General features: G+C 39.1%; 2 protein-coding genes across 2 annotated transcripts; one reads left to right on the plus strand and one right to left on the minus strand.

The window, feature by feature from the left end:
- Nucleotides 1-681: 681 nt before the first annotated feature.
- Nucleotides 682-4542, minus strand: lipt2 (lipoyl(octanoyl) transferase 2). The gene is given in 5 exon segments (XM_022217168.2): nucleotides 682-1725; nucleotides 2904-3030; nucleotides 3103-3206; nucleotides 3209-3425; nucleotides 4415-4542. Coding segments are annotated over 5 exon segments (723 nt in total). The 5' UTR covers nucleotides 4427-4542; the 3' UTR covers nucleotides 682-1462.
- A 980-nt stretch (nucleotides 4543-5522) lies between these two features.
- rnf169 (ring finger protein 169) lies at nucleotides 5523-13405 on the plus strand. Its single transcript, XM_022217172.2, is given in 8 exon segments — nucleotides 5523-5664; nucleotides 5667-5888; nucleotides 7012-7082; nucleotides 7588-7680; nucleotides 7820-7920; nucleotides 8017-8110; nucleotides 9047-9176; nucleotides 9179-13405. Coding segments are annotated over 8 exon segments (1737 nt in total). The 5' UTR covers nucleotides 5523-5582; the 3' UTR covers nucleotides 10123-13405.
- The last annotated feature ends 926 nt before the right edge of the window (nucleotides 13406-14331 follow it).

Genomic DNA, 14331 nt, shown 5'->3' on the forward strand with positions numbered 1-14331 from the left:
GCCAGTTTGGCATTTTTGTTTTGGCTCCTGCCTCATTTTCCTCACTGTTGGTCTCATTTTTCACTGCAACATGAAGAAATGTCTTCTCTACAACTTGACCATAAATTAGAAGAAAAATAAATGATTCCTTGATTTTTTTTTGTTTCACATAAATTTAAAAAATGTAATTATTATATAACAAAAATATAATATGACAACAAAGAGACAAAAATTACATGAAAGAGACCTAAAAATAACCCAAAATCAGACAAAAAATAACCAAAAACAGAAAAAAATAACTAAAAAGAGACTATATTTTCCAGAAACAGGCTAAAAATAAACCAGATACAAAAATAACCAAAATGAGCAAAAAAAACAAAACAAAACAGAGACCAGTTAAAACAAAATTACAAGAAAGAAACTGAAAATAACCAAAAGAGACAAAAAACCCAAAATGAGACTAAAAATAACCGAAGACCACAAAAAATGACCAAAATAGGACAAAAATGACCAAAAAAGATACAAAAAATAAACACAAGAGACAAAGAAATACCTGAAACACACTGAAAATAACCAAAATGAGACTAAAAAATACTGAGAAGACAAAAATTGCCAAAAATAGACTAAAAAAAAAATACCTGAAGACACTACAAATAACTATAACTGTCTGGCTCTTCACAGGTAAATTGAATTTTTCCATAGTCTGGTTAGAGTGAACGGTTTTATTTTTGGCACATTTTCAAATAAAACCTGCAGAATAAAGTGATTCCAAAGAAAATATCCCAATTTTAAACTGAGGTTCGTTAATTTTTAAAATTAAACGGCACGTCACGCAGGGGTAGTTCAAGTTCTGCTGCAAAGATGAAAATCCATAGATTTATTCTGTTCTTTCAACATTTTTTGTTTTTAATGACAGCATCCTGCTCACAGAAACCAGAGGACACAATCTGAATTATTTTGGAACATTTTCCAAATATTTATTATGTAATTTGGACTTTTTTTAAAATCTCAAAATGTATTTTTTTTTATCTCAAAACTTTAATATTTTTAAGACTCTACTTTGTAGATTTTTTAAAAATCTTGTACTTGTATATTTTAGAACAGAATTTAGTGCGTTAATCTCTAAGTTGTTTACAAGTAGAGGTCGAGTTTTGTCTGTAATTTCCAGAAATGCTTGTTCTCTCCGACACACTGGTTTTATGAAATAGATGAATAAACTTGGTAATATTTTCTAACAGCTGGTCACACAAAGGTCAATAGAACATTAAAAATCCAGGAAAATAAAATCATTTAGGCATTAGATGTCCTCAGTGACCTCGGCTTGTTTTAACTGTTAATAAGTGAAGAAAACCGAAATTAAAGCCTCAAATTATCCATTAATTAAATTTAAATTCAAAGATCCAATAAGCCATGATCTGAAGTCTTCATGTAAATGAAGGTCATGTGAGGTCTGAAAAAGGCTTCAAGTCAGTGTTTAGTCATTTCAAGTCCTTCCAGGTGACGTCTCTGCAGCGTCCTGGAGGCTCTGCGGAGCTTCGGTCAGCTCACAGTGGAACAGGTGAGCGAAGGCGTCCAGCAGGTGAGGGACGGTTTCCTCCACGGTGACGTTTCTCTGCAGCTCGGCGCTCAGCGACGTCACTCCTTTTCCTTCGATGCCGCACGGAACGATGTGCTGGAACCAGGACAGGTCGGTGTTACAGTTCAGAGCCAGACCATGAGATGTGACGTAGCGACCGCAGTGGATCCCTGGAAACACAAACACACGCTGTACAGTCATGTTTGGCTGTTTGAGGGTCGTTTGGATGGTTTTGTAGAGCCAGAGTGTGTATGAAAGCACAGAAAAGACACAAAAAGACACAAAACGACCAAAAGAGTCAGAAAATGACCAGAAAAAGATGCAAAATAATCAAAGACAGACAAAAACGACCACAAATGTACACAAATAACCAAAAATAGACACAAAATCATCACAAATACATTTTAACAACCACAAGACACAAAACGACCACAAAGACACAAAACACCACAAATAGACACAAAACGACCACAAAGAGACACAAATACATTTTAACAACCACAAAAAGACACAAAACAACCACAAATAGACACAAATACATTTTAACAACCCCAAAAGACACAAATACATTTTAACAACCACAAAAAGACACAAAACAACCACAAAAATACACAAAACAACCACAAAGAGACACAAATACATTTTAACAACCACAAAAAGACACAAAACAACCACAAATAGACACAAATACATTTTAACAACCACAAAAAGACACAAACAACCACAAATAGACACAAACAACCACAAAGACACAAAACAACCACAAAGAGACACAAAACTACCACAAAGTGACACAAAACTACCACAAAGAGACACAAATACATTTTAACAACCACAAAAAGACACAAAATGATTAAGACACACCACAAAACAACACACACAACACCAGACCAACACCAAATGACACAAAACACCACAAAGAGACACAAAACAACAACCACAAAGAGACACAAAACAACCACAAAGACACAAAACAACCAAAGAGACACAAAACAACCACAAAGAGACACAAAACTACCACAAAGTGACACAAAACTACCACAAAGACACAAATACATTTTAACAACCACAAAAAGACACAAAATGATTAAGACACAAAACAACCACAAAGAGACACAAAATGACCACAAATTACCACAGAGACACATATCAACCAAAAAAGACAGAATATCATCTGAAACTCTCAAATAACCACAAAGAGGCTTGAAGAAATGCAAAGTGACCCCGAAATAAACACAAAACGACCAAAAAGAGACAAAAAACTTCCAGAAAATGACTGAAAATAACCAAAAGATGAAAAAAAACCACCAGGAAGAGACTAAAAACCACTAAAGAGACTGAACCGCACCGATGGCACAGATCTTGTTCTCTCCGACCCAGACTCCGGTGTGAGGAGACGTTGAGGCATCGATTCCGAACCTCCTGCAGAGATCGATGACGGTTTCCTCCAGCTGACCGACGTACCAGCGGACGCTCTGAGACCAGAACAAGAACACGTTAAAACCTGACCCGGTTCCTTCACAACTCTCTGACCGCTTCAGTCCCACCTTCTTGAAGCCGCCCAGGTTCAGAACCGGGTAGCAGACCAGCTGGCCCGGTCCGTGGAAGGTGATGAGTCCTCCCCGGTTGGTCCGGTGCACGTCGGCCCCAGCAGCCGGAGCCGGTCCAGCAGCGGTTCTGGATACGGTTTGTTCCGGATCCCGGTGGTGTAGACCGGCGGGTGCTGACACAGCAGCAAGGCATGAGCCGGACCGGACCGGTGCCGGTTCACAAAGACCTGCTGGAGCCGCAGAGCCTCCTGGTAGGACCGGAGACCCAGACGGACCACCTCCACCACCGGCCTGCAGCCCGCCATCAGAACCAGAACACCCTGTCAGAACCAGAACAACTTGTCAGAACATCAGAACACTCTGTCAGATTTATATATGCGAATTAGGATTTTTTTAATTTACTAATTTATTTTCAAACATACTTTTGATATTTGGTATTTTTCAACATTTTTAAGCAGAATTTTGAATTTTTTATCTATAAATTTAATAGATTTTTAAATAATAATAATCAGTTTGCTCCAATTAATTTTAATCAAAATTTCTTAATTTAAAAAGCTAATATTTTTACATTTTCAGTTTTGATGTAATTTAACTCTTTCTATGTCATAATGAATCTTAAATTAACAGTTAAATAATATTTTTAAGCTAAATTTCATTTTCATCATCCAGCAATTTAATGTTTTAGATTTGATTTTTTATGTTTTCATTTTTCCTTTTTAAATCACAAAAATCTGACATTTAATTTCCACATTTGACTTTTTTTTTGCTTCATTTATTTATTATTTTTACTTTTGTTTCTTTCTCTTTTTCATCTCATAGTTGTAATATTTTAGAACAAATTTGGGGATTTTTCATCTCTAATTTTTGACTTTTTTTTAAATCTCACAATGTCAAAAAATATTTGCTCAGAGTTTTACTTTTATAATGACTTTGAAATGTCTAATTTGAACAGTTTCATGCCCAGGCTTTCACCTTCTGACTTGTGGTGACTCTTTTTTTTCTAAACCATGCTAACTTTTATGTTCTTGTTTAATTTATAAACTGTCTATAAATACTGTCTGTTTGTAGTTTCCTTCAGTTTCACAGTAATCAGAGATATTTGTCAGTTAATCTGTTAACTCTCAGTTCTGCTGCTTTATTTAATAAAGAATAAAACCTTCAAGTCTGTTTGACCTCAGGACAAAAATCAGCACAAACTGCGCTAAAAGTCTGAATCAATAATAATATGAATAAAATAAATATTAATAAAATAAAACCTGCTGCAGCTTCAGTTTTAACTGACTTCATATCAGAAATGTTGAATTTTTACCTTCAGCTTCATAAACTCCTCAACCTCTGCTGTCTGCGGCCGCCGCCATATTTGTTGTTCTGCTCTTCTTCTACGGTCGCATTAACGGTAGTCTGCTGTTCTTCTTCTACGGTCGAAGAGGTCGCAGTTTGCGCGAAACCCTTTCACAGTAAAAGTATTCCTTAGAAATCCTTATTAATTAATCGGTTCGTCTCTGGTAGTTTAATTAGATTTAATTTCTGAAAATCTAAAAATCTGAAGTATTTTCTTTTTTATTTGTTTATTAGAAAACAGTCACAGTGACTGTCAGCTAGAATTTAATTTAAAAAAAATGTGGTCTTATTTTACAGTTTTATTATTTTTCTCCAGAGTTTTTCCCTATTTTATCTTGTGAGGCTTTTTCCTTTATAGTTTTGACACTTTTTAAGTTTGTATTTTGTATCTCATAATTTTTATTTCTTTACAGGAAGTAACCCCCAAAAGTAAAATGCAGTTTATTTTACAGGTCAGTGTCATAAATGTGACTTTCTAATTTATTTAGTACGTGATTGTTTTTTCCCTCATAATCTCATCATATTTTGCTGATATTTTAAAAACATTTTAATATCATAATTTATATCTATTTTAATGTAATAATTTCAATATTCTGCAACAGATTTTAAATTAATCTTCATCTTTAAATCTTTAACTTTTTAAAATCTCATTATTGTAATTTTTCAAGTTTTACATTTTTAAAATAATGTAATTTACATTTTTGGGTTGAATTTTTTATCCTTTCTTTGACATAATTTGGATTACTTAATCTTTACATTTTGCCATTTTTAGCAGATTTTTATCTTAAATTTCTTTTATTTTAAACTCAGAATTTTTGTATCAACATTGGATTTTTTTTATCTCGTAATTTTAGCTACTTTTTCTACGATCTGTGACGTCTTATTATTATTTATTATTATTATTAGTAGTAGTAGTAGTAGTAGTAGTAGTAATAGTAACACCTTATGCTTTTTAATAACGGACCCTCCATAATTAAACGCAGTGAACGAGTGAACTGATTTTATTTTGAAAGTTTCCTCAGAGGAGGCTCGCGCCGCTCTGGTTGGCGGGCTGCACGCGCGTCCCCTCTGTGCGCTCGCGCTGCTCGGCGCGGCCAGGGCGGGGTTTGTTTTGAGAGCCGGAGAGAGAGAAGAAGATGGCGACCGCAGGGTCCGCCGAGCGGCCTGGGACACCGGCCAGTGCCGCCGCCGGCACGTCCCGGTCCGGAGCGAGGCCCGGAGCCGGTGCCGCTCTAGGTCCGGCCCGCCGGAGGAAGACGAGCCCAAGAAGTGCGCGGCGTGCGCGGAGACACAAGCCGGCGGCGGCTCGGCCTGCGGACACCCGGCCTGTCCGCTCTGCCTGGCCCGGAGACACTCCGGCAGCGACGAGCGGCTCCGGAGGAGAAGCGACCCCGAGAGGAGCAGCAGCAGACCGGCCAGGAGGGACTGCGACAGCCGGAGAGGTCGGTGTGTTTACAGGGTGAACTCTAGCTCACATTCCGCTGCATCAGCACCGCCGCCGGGTGTTTGTTCACAGAGCTGCCGCCAGAAAAACACAGAACCGGACAGCAGCAGATTTTAGCTGCTTTCTGACAAACTTTAGTAAAGTTTAGTTTCCGCAGCTGGAGGCCCGGAACCGGAGCTGATTAACCGCTGACCGGTAGAACCGAAACGGACCCAGAAACCAGTAGAGTCCGAGAACAGCTGCTTTAAAACCGGCTCCAGTCTGGAGACTACCGGCTGGAGGTCCCGTTAAAATGAATAAAACTCTGATGAGGTTCAGTATTCAGCCGCTTTTAGACACAAATAAAGTAAAAATAACGTTTAAAATGTAGAATAAAAACGGCTCCGATGGAGGTCAGTGTGAAGCTGCTGAATCACCATTAATACTAATCAATGAAAACATCCTGAAATGAGAGTCACGTGACCCTCCAGGGTGATTGATCTGATCAGCTCCATCGATCTGAGGGTTTAGATCTGATCTACATGTGATTAAAGCTCCATTATTAGGAGGTTTCCATCAGTTTGGTGCTGAGGTCTGCTGATGGGGACTAGTCTGGACATGTACAGCTGTAGGTGGAGTTATTTACTGCAGTACTAATAGTAGTACTACTACTGTAGGTCTTCTACTGTTTGTGTCTCACCGCTGATTAGTTTTAATTATTGATTTACTCTGAAACAGCATTTTAAATCATTATAATTCCTGCTGCTGGCTGTCGGATTCATAGTATTTCATTTAGACAGTGTGAGGTGATAAAAGCTGTAAGTACTGAACATTTAATATCTCTACATTTCATAGTTACAGGCTGATAGAAAACACATAATTACTGGTTTAATATGGTGTAGATTTATGTTTTGTTTGGACCAAATCATGTATTTAAAGACTCTATGGTTGATTTTTTTTAATTTATTCATGATGTTTTATTGTCCAACAGATGAGTAATTTTGACAATAAGCAGATTTATTGATGGTGAAAATGATCTTTATTAGATTCGCTCCGAGTCTAAAATCCTGCCGTCTGTGTAGGATTCTAACTGAAATATTCTCCGTTTAATGCCTTACATCTCCGTTTCTGTGTCTCCTCAGAGCTCTTCCTGCCTCCGGCGCTTATCCCAAAGTCTGCAGACATTTTTTCAAGCCCGACTGGGAAACACAAGGTCAGTCAGACTGCTGTCGGGCTGATTAAAGGAACAGATAACACACATAAAAAACAACAGCGACTGCAGCTTCTGTGTTTTATTCTGGAGCAAACAAACTCTGTATTGAATATTTAAGTAATTTTCTATCTTTTGTTTTTGCTGTATTCTGCAGGTGTTACAGTTTATTCTGTTACAGTTTATTCTGTAGGTGTTACAATATAATTGTTCCTAATAATTATGTCTAAAAGCTACAAAAAGTTTCGTGTAACAAGCTGCTATTCAGTAAAACAAAGTTGAATCTTGTAGGTGTGAGTGTCCTTATAATATCTTAATAGATGAGCCAAACTAGTCGGTTCACATCTCTGAATTTGCTTCTTTAGAACCTTTATAAACTGAACTGCTACATTATTTTAATCTAGTTCTTTTTGTAGACAAAAGAGGTAGATTTCTGGTGATGTTTGGTCCATTTCTGTGATGATTAATGTCTTAAATTGAAAGTAATAATGTTGGTTTGTGACTGCAGCTGTTGCTGTCTGAGGACAGAGAGGACCTGAAGAGGAAAAACTCTCTGATCTGTAAAGACGAGTCTGGATCAGTCCGTCGTGAAGAAGAACCTGTAAGCTCCAGATGTTTACGTTCAGACACCAGGGAGTCACTTTAAAGACAAATACACACGGATGACTGTCTGTTACAGTCTGAATGTTTTCGATCTGCAGCAGCTGACATGTTTGTAAATTTACTGTTTCTTTTTTCAGGGAGTTCTGTCCGACTCCGAGAACGAAGAGCCGATCAGCCGGAGGATCAGAAACATCTCGGCCTTCATCAGGAAAACCAAAAACTCGTCAGCCTTCACCAGGTGAGTGATCAGCGCTGGACTGTCCCACTGTTGATTCAGACAGTGAACTAACCACAGACAGCACTGTGACCTCTGACCTCCGTGTTTCTTCTTCAGTGGTTGTCAGAGGAGTCGCAGCTGCACCGACCCGGTGGAGGACCGAGGAGGGAAGCTGAAGGTGGTCGCTCAGCCGGCGGCCATGTTGGACCGGGTACGTTAGTCAGTTAACCATTGATGCAGCGTTAGAGGGCAAATGTAGCGTTAGAGGGCAAATGTAGCGTTAGAGAGGAAATGTAGCGTTAGAGGGCAAATGTAGCGTTAGAGGGTAAATGTAGCATTAGAGGGTAAATGTAGCATTAGAGGGTAAATGCAGCGTGAGAGGGCAAATGTAGCGTTAGAGGGTAAATGTAGCATTAGAGGGCAAATGTAGCGTTAGAGGGTAAATGTAGCATTAGAGGGTAAATGTAGCGTTAGAGGGTAAATGTAGCGTTAGAGGGTAAATGTAGCGTTAGAGGGTAAATGTAGCGTTAGAGGGTAAATGTAGCGTTAGAGGGTAAATGTAGCATTAGAGGGTAAATGTAGCATTAGAGGGTAAATGTAGCGTTAGAGGGTAAATGTAGCGTTAGAGGGTAAATGTAGCGTTAGAGGGCAAATGTAGCGTTAGAGGGTAAATGTAGCGTTAGAGGGTAAATGTAGCGTTAGAGGGTAAATGTAGCATTAGAGGGTAAATGTAGCATTAGAGGGTAAATGTAGCGTTAGAGGGTAAATGTAGCGTTAGAGGGTAAATGTAGCATTAGAGGGTAAATGCAGCGTTAGAGGGCAAATGTAGCGTTAGAGGGTAAATGTAGCATTAGAGGGTAAATGTAGCGTTAGAGGGTAAATGTAGGGTAGGATGTACTGAGGCTCCACAAGCTCCAAAAGACATAGAAAACTTGTATTCTCTACAAAATGTCAGTAAATGTATCATAGAACAGCTGTAGTTCCTGGTTGTTCCACCAGGTGGAGCCTCTTACTGTTTAATACTGTAGAGACCAGAGGAGGCGTCACTCAGACTACAGTTCATGTTGTTAAGATCAGCCCCAAAGATCTCGAGTATTTAAAACCAGATGTGACTCTTGTTTGACCTTGTTCTTGTCTCGTCCACCAGGTCGGTATCAGTCACAGCTTCGCGGCAGGAATCCTTCTTTCCTCGGAGAACAGCCGCTCGCTCTCGGCTCCCATCACCGCCCCCGACCGCCGCCTCACCTGGCGAGCTGTGCTGACATCATCGACCCCGCTGGGCCTCCCCCGCCTCGACCCGAACGCTCCATCAGCCCCGAGAGCAACGACAGCATCTCTGAGGAGCTCAACCACTTCAAGCCCATCGTGTGCTCGCCGTGCACGCCGCCCAAACGCCTGCCGGACGGTCGCCTCATGGAGCCCACCATCGTCAAGTCCACGCCCAGGAACCTGACCCGTGGCCTGCAGAAGGCCACCAGCTACGAGGCGAGTCCGGCCGTGCTGCAGAAGTGGAGGCAGATCGAACTGGACCGCCAGAGCCTCAAAGTCAACTCCAAGGCCACGCTGACGAGTCCCGTCTCCGAGCTGCACAGTAAGACCAACGGGGACGATGCTGCCAAGACCCAACCGCCGCCGGCCGGGAACCGGAGGAGGCTACTGTTCGACCCGCCGGACGCAGACTTCCAGAAACAGTCAGTGAAGATCCGAGTTCCTGCGATCCGCTACAACAGCGAGTCGACCTTCAGAGGAAGCTCCGAGTCCTGCACTCCCGAGTCTGGTAGCGGGGGGGCGCTGTTCGGACGCAAGCAGTCGTTCTCGCCGTACACCAAGAACTCTGGTTTCCAGTCGTGTAAATTAGTGCCAAAGGACCCGCCGAGTCCGAGGAAGGAGTCCGACAGTAGCATCCACAACCAGTCTACCTCATGGAGGGGCCAGAAGAGGAAGCAGAAGACCAAACACCTGGACTCGGGCCGCGACTCGGACCTGAAAAGGAGCCGACCCGTCAGCCAGGAGGCTTTTGACGAGCGCTACATTCGGCAGCTGCAGCAGGAGCGGCAGGACCGAGCACTCGCCCTGAAGCTGCAGAGACAGTTCGACCTGGAGAACCAGAGCGTCGGCCGCCGCCGGAGCCCCGACAAGTACTTCCTGCGGTCCTGGATGTCAACGCAGAACCGCAGGAGGCGGGGCCTGAGGAGGTCCCGGCGAATCAACAAGAAGCACTAGAGAGGAGCCGGCGCCGGCTCAGCACAAAGACAGGAGGGAATTCAAATATGCAAAGTGCCGAAAGGTTTGACGAACGTATGAATGTTGTTCAGCCGCTGCTGAGGACTTCCTGGAGACGTTTGTTCCAAACACCAGCAAATCACCAAAAACTCGCTCACAGAACATCGAAACGCTCATCAGCTGATCCGAACAGATTTAAACTAAACTCTGACGGAGTCGCAGCGAAGTAAACCCAAACATCCATCAGCTTCCAGACAGACGAGGTGTTTGATCAGTTTGAACCAGAGAAGATGAATCGGTTTAACCCTCTAAACTCCTGATACATTAAACTCACTGTGGTTCATTTTTAATTGCAATATAAAACCTGAACCTCCAGGAAACAGAACAACCATAAACACAGACCGAGAAATGTCTTCAGTGTAGAAAAAATGTAAAAAGTCAAATTTGTTTGATAATTAATTTTACAAAAATGGAAATAAAAACAACCAACAAGTCCAACAAGACGACAACATCAGAGGGGAAACACTCTTGACAAGTCACATTATAGATACAGGAAGTCCTCGGTTTACGATGTCCTCGGCTTCCGGCATTTCGTCGTTATGTCAGTTACGTTTACCGGTCCTCAAGTTTTCTTTTTTCCGAAGAACTAATCGATATCGCGATGCACGTTACGACTTTGTTTACAATTTCGCCGGAGTTCCAACTTACAGCTAATATCAACTTGCATTAGACGTAACTCCGACGTAAACCGAGGACGCCCTGTGTTTCACTATTTAGACTTTTATTATGGCTCTTCTCTGCTCTGTGGAAACGCTGCCTGCAGTTCAACCCAAACATTTCTGAAATTTTGAGTTGATGATAATGTCACGGTTGCACCCAAAAGTGGATCATTTTTAGTGTCTTACAGAATCGGACCAAATCTTTAAATGAGACGCATAGAAATATCATAAATTTAGGTTTAGCTTTGGTTGATTTTCACAGTGAAACCTCACAATGCGTTCAAGAACTGTTGGAAAGTTGAGAATCCAACAATGTTCTCTCCAATAGAAACCTGCCGGCAGGTTTTAGGTTTCAGAGGGTTAAAAAACAGAAGAAATAAAACTGGAAAAACAACGTGAGGAGCTCGAACCGGTGAATCTTAAGGAGTTTTGACTCAAGCGATTAATCGATTGATGATTCTCCGTCAGAAACGACAGATCTTCTCCCGTCTGGAGGTTCATCCGGCTGCAGCGATCGGCACAATCTGCTGTCTTTACTTAGGATTGAGATTTAAAATCAGTTTGATGAGTCTAATCGACCCCAAACCTGAACCAGAACCAGTCGGATCGTCACGCTTCCTGGAGCTGATGGTCTTCCAGTCCGCTGTGGAGCCGAGGATCCTGGGTAATGCAGTCTTTACAGTCCTTCCACAGACCAACTAACTGAAGCTGATTGGTCGGATGTTTTCTACTGCTGTGGTTCGCCTCGTGTGATTGGACGAGATTCACTGGTGACGAAATAATGCAGTTTTTCTAGTAAAAGTCGAAGGAGGACGAGTCAGTCGATGTTAAAGTTTTATTTTCAGAGCCGTATTCACATCATTTCACTGCAATGTAAAGTCCTGAACCTCTATGGAAACTACAAATCATTAAAAAAATGGCCTTTTTCCTTGTCATTTTGGATCTTTTTTTGTAAATTTGTTAGTTTTTGAACTAGTTTTGAATAATGTTGGCCACAATTAAGTCATATTTGAGTAAATTTGTGCAGATTTCAAGTTATTTCGTACCATTTTTCTAAATCTGGACTAATTTTAAGCCACTTTGAACCAGTTTTGAATCATTTTGGCCAAAATTTGAGTTTATTTTTTTGACTTTTTGTTATTCTGGACATTTACTGAGTAAATCTGGACAGCTTTGAAGCTATTCTGAACCATTTCTGATTTGCTTTTAGTTATTTCAGACTGCCTCAAGTTATTTTAGACCAATTTTTAAGTTGTTTTTTATTCTTTTTATACTTTTTTTGTCATTCTGGACATTTTTTGAGTAAATCTGGTCAAATTTAAAGTTACTTTGGACCATTTCGGAGTTATTTTTGAACCAGTTTTGAATAATTTTTGGCCAAAATCTCAGTCATTTATGACAGTTTTCAAATCATTTTAGACTTTTTTTGTTGTTTTGGATGATTATTGGGTAAATCTGGACAGGTTTAAAGTTATTCTGAACCAGTTTTGAGTCATTTTGTACAAATTCTGAGCGTTGACATAGTTGGACTGATGGAGATCCCAAACAAAGAATCGATGAAAAACTGATCTAATGGACCCGACACACTACATAGATTTATATTTTTAGTTTTTCTCCGTCTTCATCTGCTCTGTGGAAACACTGCCTGCAGTTCAGCCGAATGCCACAGATTCCTATTTTTTCCATTTTCTTTTCGGTATAAACTGTTTATTTTCATTTTTTTTTTTTGTAAATGAAACGCGTAAAGAGATTTTGATGAAATATCACAATTTGAAGCTGAGATTTGATTAATATTCCTGCAGGTTGTACATGATACGTTCAAGGACTGTAGGAAATTAAAATATTTGTCTCTTTCTGTTTGTGGCTCATATATGGTGTAATTTCTGTGATTTTTTTAAAACTTTCTGACAGATTTCGGGGTTCAGAGGCTTAAAATCCTTCTGGAAATTTAAAAAGTCGAATATAAATGAGCTGGAATCTTATTTCCTCACTCAAACATCAGTTTCACATCATAAATTATCAAGTTAAAGCCTGTAAGATTTCACGTTATCACAAGATAATTTATAATAAGAAGAGATTGTTGTTTTATCTTGAAAAAATTATAACAAAACCAACTTTTTTCATGTTAGATCATCAAACAGTGATCCTTTTTTGTTTTTTCTTTTGGTTTAATGGCAAAATAAAAATATAAACCTCAAATGTTAAATTTAAACCCAAAGACAGTCGCAGTTTAATGAACATTTTATTTTCCCGATTATAAATGAAACGGTTTGAATCTGGTGTGAATACGGCTCCTGTTTTTACATTCCTGCTTCCTGAATGATTCCTTTGTTTTGTTTTTTTTAGCGTTTCTGTGTTTGTGAATCTCCGGCTGCTTCCTTTTTATCAGAGCTTTACTCTCCAACACCGATATGCACATTTTCTCCGAACTAAAGCTTTTCGTCCTCCGGTCCGACAGCAGAGTTGTTCTCCGAGTGCCAAAATGACGGACGGTTGTTCGTAGTTTATAATTCTGTAGTTTTGTATGTGAGGCTGCTGGAAGAGAAACTAAAGGAGTTCAAACAGTCGGTGTCCTGTCGTCTCTTCTCTGTCAGCTGTTCTCTGTTTTTATTGTCAACAGGAAGTGAAGAGACTCACCTGGACGAAGCGGAACCAGGTGATGTAAACCCTGAGAGTCGCCTGACAGGCTGGAGACAATCCTGAGAGACATGACTGTGGGCAGAGAGCAACCAAGCAGTTTTATATTTGAAATACCTAGATTTTAAATGTGATTTTTAAATTTTATGCTACATTTCTATTCATGTTTTGTCTTTTATCTATTCTATTGGTAATTTAATAATTTCCAAACCTATTTTCATTATTTTATCTATATTTTGCATTTTAATGGGATTTTATTTATTTTACTCTGTTGATTTATTGGTGTTTTTATTCTGTGTATGTTGTTTGCTTTTTAAATTCTTTTGTAATGTTGATTTTTTTTAAAACAAGTGTTTTGTTTATATATTTTATTTGCTGTATTTTAAATGTTTATGTATTATATTAATTTGATTTTTTTATATATATTTCAGCATTTCCTGATTTTAGACTTAAATATTTTTGGGTTTTTTTAATTTTCTTTGTGTTTTTGTGTGTGATGTCATTTGTATTATAGTTTTATTCTTTTTTAAATGATTTATTTAGATTTAAAATTTTTAATACTTAACTTGATTCAAACATTTATAGGTGTCTTATTTTTAATTTGTCGAAAAATTTTTTGGTACTTTAATGTCATAATTTTTTTTAAAGTATATATATTTTGGTCTTTATTTGTTATTTTATTGTTCTATGTTTAATATTTTATTTATATTTTAATTAGTTTTTCTTATTTTATAATTTGGATTTTGGATAATATTTTTGCATGTTAATTTCCATAATTCTTGACTTTATTATAAAAAATAATTTCTTTTTATTTAAAAAAATGATATATAAGTTTGTAAACGTTTTTAAAATT

This window comes from Acanthochromis polyacanthus, chromosome 13, assembly GCF_021347895.1.
Source record: "Acanthochromis polyacanthus isolate Apoly-LR-REF ecotype Palm Island chromosome 13, KAUST_Apoly_ChrSc, whole genome shotgun sequence".
Lineage (NCBI taxonomy): Eukaryota > Metazoa > Chordata > Actinopteri > Pomacentridae > Acanthochromis > Acanthochromis polyacanthus.